Source organism: Danio rerio, chromosome 15 (assembly GCF_052040795.2).
Source record: "Danio rerio strain M-AB ecotype USA chromosome 15, GRCz13ab, whole genome shotgun sequence".
NCBI lineage: Eukaryota > Metazoa > Chordata > Actinopteri > Cypriniformes > Danionidae > Danio > Danio rerio.
This window is the reverse complement of record NC_141035.1, coordinates 44,120,001-44,126,029: the sequence shown is the minus strand read 5'-3', so window position 1 is coordinate 44,126,029 and position 6,029 is coordinate 44,120,001. Positions and strand designations below refer to the sequence as shown.

At 38.4% G+C, this 6,029-nt stretch overlaps 1 protein-coding gene across 2 annotated transcripts in view; it reads left to right on the top strand.

The window, feature by feature from the left end:
• Positions 1-58: 58 nt before the first annotated feature.
• ccdc150 (coiled-coil domain containing 150) overlaps positions 59-6,029 on the top strand; it is a gene marked incomplete in the record, with an annotated part of 40,322 nt that continues 34,351 nt past the window's right edge. For both annotated transcript variants that reach the window (NM_001442561.1, NM_001442560.1), the window contains 2 exon segments: positions 59-194; positions 2,139-2,521. In NM_001442561.1, the coding sequence (NP_001429490.1) occupies positions 2,170-2,521 (352 nt within the window).

Below are 6,029 nucleotides of genomic sequence, written 5' to 3'. Positions count from 1 at the left end.
CCGAGAGGGGGCGGTCTCCACGGTAACCATTTAAGCCGGAAGCTGCTGGGTACTCTCCAGCTAAGCAACAATAACATAAAAACAAACGGAATCACTCTAAAATTTGTACTAAAATAAGCACAGTCCGTTTATCGTCTCAGCATGTGACGGAAATCCAGATATTTATTAAAGCGAAGATTGACCGGCAGGTACCGGTGAGTCTGTGCATGTGCAGTGATTTATGTTTTGCCGTTTATAATATCAGATGACCTGACGAGTTTCTTTTTGCTAACTAAAGCTAAAATCATAATGTTGATGCTCAATTAGTAAGAGTTAATGATGATTATAATAACAATTTCAACATGTATCTCAAAATCTGTCTGCCTGTCAATTTTTATTCTGCCTGCCTGTCATGTTTTTCTGCCTCAATGTGTTTCCTGCTCATGTCTATCTATCTATCTATCTATCTATCTATCTATCTATCTATCTATCTATCTATCTATCTATCTATCTATCTATCTATCTATCTGTCTATCTGTCTGTCTGTCTGTCTGTCTGTCTGTCTGTCTGTGTGCCACTATCTATCTATTTGTCTGTCTGTCTGTCTCTGTCTGTCTGTCTGTTTGTCTGTCCATCCGTCCGTCTCTATCTGTCTGTCTGTGTGCCACTATCTATCTATTTGTCTGTCTGTCTCTGTCTCTGTCTGTCTGTCTGTCTGTTTGTTTGTCTGTCCGTCCGTCCGTCCGTCTCTGTCTGTCTGTCTGTCTGTGTGCCACTATATATCTATTTGTCTGTCTGTCCGTCCGTATCTATCTATCTATCTATCTATCTATCTATCTATCTATCTATCTATCTATCTATCTATCTATCTATCTATCTATCTATCTATCTATCTACCTATCTATCTATCTATCCGTCTGTCTGTCTGTCTGTCTGTCTGTCTGTGTGCCACTATCTGTCTGTGTCTGTCTGTCCGTCCGTCTGTCTCTATCTATCTGTCTGTCTTTCTGAGTGTCTGTGTGGGCCTGTCTGTGTGTATATCTGTCTGCCTTTCTGTCTGTCTGTCTGTCTGTCTGTCTGTATGTGTGCCTCTGTCTGTCCGTTCGTCCGTCTATATCTATCTATCTATCTGTCTGTCTGTCTGGCTGGCTGTCTGTGTGGGCCTGTCTGTCTGTATATCTGTCTGCCTTTCTGTCTGTCTGTGTGCCTCTGTCTGTCTGTTTGTCCGTCCGTCCGTCCATCTGTCCGTCTCTATCTATCTATCTATCTATCTATCTATCTATCTATCTATCTATCTATCTATCTATCTATCTGTCTGTCTGTCTGTCTGTCTGTCTGTCTGTGTGCCACTATCTATCTATTTGTCTGTCTGTCTGTCTGTCTGTCTGTCTGTCTGTCTGTCCGTCCGTCCGTCCGTCCGTCCTTCTGTCCGTCCGTCCGTCTCTATCTATCTATCTATCTATCTATCTATCTATCTATCTATCTATCTATCTATCTATCTATCTATCTATCTATCTATCTATCTATCTATCTATCTATCTATCTATCTGTCTGGCTGTCTGTCATTATCTGTCTGTCTGTCTATCTATCTGTCTGTCTGTCTGTCTGTATATCTGTCTGCCTTTCTGTCTGTCTATGTCTGTCTGTCTGTCTGTCTGTATGTGTGCCTCTGTCTGTCTCTATCTATCTGTCTGTCTGTCTGTCTGTCTGTCTGTCTGTCTGTCTGTCTGTCTGTCTGTCTATCTATCTATCTATCTATCTATCTATCTTTCTGTCTGTCTGCCTGTCTGTCTGGCTGTCTGTGTGGGCCTGTCTGTCTGTATATCTGTCTGCCTTTTTGTCTGTCTGTCTGTCTGTCTGTCTGTCTGTCTGTCTGTGTGGGCCTGTTTGTCTGTATATCTGTCTGTCTATGTCTATCTGCCTATCTGTCTATTTTTTTATATCTATTGATCCATCCATTCATCTTTTTCCTGTCTGTCTGTCTGTCTGTCTGTCTCTGTGTGTGCCTGTATGTCTGTATATCTGCCTATCTGTCTATCTATTGTTCTTTCTGTCTATCATTTCATCCATATATTTTTTCCAGTCTGTCTATCTGTCTGTCCATCCGTCCATATCTTTTTTTCCTGTCTAACTTGTGTGTCTATCTCTCTGTGTGTCAGTGTGTCTGTCTGTCCATCTGTGTGTCCAGCGATGTCCAGGTCAGTGGTGTGTCCAGTAAGTGTCTCGGCGGCGGCTCCAGAGTCTCTGTCTGTCCTCCAGAGGCGTCTCCAGACAGCAGAGCAGCAGACAGAGGAGCTGGTGAGGACTCTGGGCAGCTTGGGAGCATCTGCAGATCAGCAGCATCTCCAGAACTCTGTAGGAACCCGTCCCATCAGTCCTGTGAACATTCAGCGGGCCCTGAGCGCCACAGGAGAGAGTTTGCTCTGGAGACAGTGTGAGACGCTGGTCGCTCGTGTGTGCAGATTGGAGAGTGTTTTACATGCTCTCAAACTCACGGCCTTCCGTCTGGAGACAGAGAGACAGCTCAACCCATCTCACCCTGGTCAGTGCTTTTCGATGATAGTTTTGCATGTCTTAAAGTGTGCAAGTTCATTTTGAGGTAGCACTTTACAATGGAGCTTTTTCACATTTCTGGGTTTTTTAGCAGCAGAAGTCATCATAGTTGATAAACTAATGGCCCATTTTCACTGAACAGTACGGTACCGGTCGGTACCGGTTATCAGGTTTGCATTTCCATTGCCAAAAGGATACCAAAAGAAGGTTGCAGTCTGCCCCTTTCACACAGTGATACCGGTAAATATCTGGAAAATTTCCGGAACGACTTTACCGGTATATTCAAAAAAGCGCTGTTCACACAGGCGAGGACGTTATGGAAATTTTCCGAAAAAAGAGTATTCACACATCCATTCCAAAATACCGGTAAATTCTGACATCATTCACCACAAATGAGCTTTAAACGGCTGCGCTTGTATTTGTAAACATTTGACTAAATTACAAACTCTGTGGATGATCAATATTGTGAACAACTTTCGCAGGATTACTTTCGTATGTCAAGATGTTCATAATATGTGCGTGTGCAGGCGCTCACAGGCTGTTTCACAGGCACACGCAAAGCTTGAAGGTAAACAAACAACGGCTTATCATAAGCATCTCATCGATGATTATTTACACAGTTGACATTAAGAAGAACATATAAACGTGATCTGACTAACTTCTAGCAGCTAAATGTGTCTGGAAAAATATTCAAAGGGTTTTATTCTCATAAACCGCGCGGACGTGAATGCGTATGACTGTTGTGATTGGCTAAAGCAGACGTCTCACGTCAGCACGTTCTAGACAAGCACGCGCTTATTACGGCAATCTTCCTTCTGCATTCACACAGCGCAGCATTCCGGCAAATTGCCGGTAATGTTACAACTTTTCTTTCCGGAAAATAGCCAGAACAAATTTACCGGTATTTTCAAAAAGGACCTGTTCACACATACAACCTTTCCGGAAAATTGCCGGTAATTTTCCGGAAAGGTCTGTATGTGTGAAAGGGGCTAATTTCATTCTCGCTCTAGGAAATGTCTACAGCAGGGGTCACCAACCGTTTGGAATCTTAAAGCTACTTCTTGGGTACCGATTAGTATGAAGGGCTACCAGTTATTAAATAACACATTTTTCTCAATTTACTTTTAATTATATGTTATTATTAATAATTAATAATATTCATCTTTGTGAAGACATTGATCATGTTAATGATTTCTCACAGTAGTTGTCAACAATGATTTAACAAGTTAGATAAATATCAATATGGAACACTTCGTTTGTCTGAAATTGTTTTTAAAGTTTTTTTTTAATATATAACTTAAAGTAATTTTCAAATTTACACCAATGCAAGTGTGATTTAAAAAATAAAACCTATAAAAAATATTAGATGCAGCTTACTCATGTGTGGTGCTATGTTGAGCTATTTTTAGAACAGGGCCCGCGGGCAACTCATGTGAACCTGGCGGGCTACCATGTTGGTGACCCCTGGTCTACAGTAAAGCTCATATATCATATAAGAAGCTCTTCTCACAAAACAGACACCTTATACACATAAATACTTGTGTATACATGTTAATTACTAACTTTTCTATAAACATGATTTGATTATAACTGCAAATCAATGATAGTGTGAAATAGCCCACTGTAACGTCTGCAATTAAAATAAAGTAAATGAATAAATAAATGAAACATATGAGCACATACTGACCCTTACATTTTCCGATTGGGTACCAATTACAGAAAAACTACACACAGCATACATTTAGTCCTTATTTGAGTTCAAAAACTTGCGCAAACCTCTCATCTGTATTTTTAATCTTCACCAGCACATGTAGCCTCTGTTATTGAGTAATTCCATCATTCCGAGTTCATAATATTCCAAAAGGCGATGATTATAGTCAAACATGGAAGGTTGTTCATGTTTTAGGTTGCTGAAAGAATCATTTGCTCCTTTGTTTTTTTTTTTGTTTTTTCCCGGTTCTTCTTTGTGTTTTTGTGCGTCACTTTGGCGTTTGTCCATTTCTGAAAGAATCAGATGTCAGAAGCACTTTAATAATCACGCGCACATTATTATCATCATCTCAAGAAGTTTGTTATTTCAAATATAGACGACAACTAATGCATGTGAGAAAGCGAAACTGCTCATGCTTTAGACGGCCTTGTAAACGACTACGGGGCACAGGGTAGTTTTGCTCTTCTTTTTGGCTTTGTGGCTGTTCATCAAGACGATGACAGGGTTTGTTTGAGCTCGGATCGACCATGGCTCATTATTATATGTACAGTTGAAGTCAGAATTATTTGCCTCCTTTTAATTTTTTTTCTCCTTTTTTTTATATTTCCTAAATTATGTTAAACATAACATAAAAGGAATTTTTCACAGATGTCTGATAATATTTTTTTTCTCTAGAGAAAGTCATTGTTTTATTTAGGCTAGAATAAAAGCAGTTTTTATTTTTTAAAGCCATTTTATTATTTAATTTTTTAAAATTATTTAATTAAATTTTTAGCCCCTTTTAAGCTAAATATTTTTTTATATATAACATTCATTATAAAATGACTTGCCTAATTACCCTAACTTGCCTAGTTAACCTAATTAACCTAGTTAAGCCTTTAAATGTCACTTTAAGCTGTATAGAAGTGTCTTGTAAAATATCTAGTCAAATATTACTTACTGTCATCATGACAAAGATAAAATAAATCAGTTATTAGAAATTAGTTATTAATACTATTATGATTAGAAATGTGTTGAAAAAATATTCCCTCCGTTAAACAGAAATTTGGGGGAAAAATAAACGGAGACTAATAATTCAGGGAGCTAATAATTCTAATAATTTTAACTGTATATATGATTACAGTGTAATGTCTCTGCTGTGTATTAAAAATAACGCCTCAACTTTTATTCTCCTGCCTTTTATTACCATTTGGAAAAAAAAGTGGTACTTCTTGTCTGTTAAAGCGATACTTCTGGATACAGACACTAGCACGTGTCTGCAGAGTTCCACTCAGTGGAAGCGGGCCATTAGAGCACAGTGAATGGAAAAGTACAACTAATACCTTTTTTACAATCCTATTTGCTGAAATAATAAAAGGAAAAACTCCATGATGACGTTATCAAGACTTTCAGAAAAATGAAAAAGTTAGTGTGAGATTTTAGAAATTAAGTCAAGAAATGACATCAAATGTACTGTCCTGCCCCATAGAGGCTGTATTATAAACCTTGCATAAGCAGTAATTAGTTTTTTTGTAATTTGATGTAAAGATAATAAAATACATACAAATGCTTATACATTTTACATTTTAAATATTAAAAACTTCAACTTCAAGGATTTAAGATGCTGGTGAGGGTCATGAAGCCACCCTCTATCAGTTCAAGGCTCCCTCAGAAGGTGAGGTGATCATTGTCATTTTTCTGTTGTTGTGCAAGAAATAGAAGCTGTTTCTAATTTATCAATTCAAGGTGTTGGTTTGAACAAAAACTCTTTTTAATATTAAACGTATTCCTTCTGTCGCACGCTGTT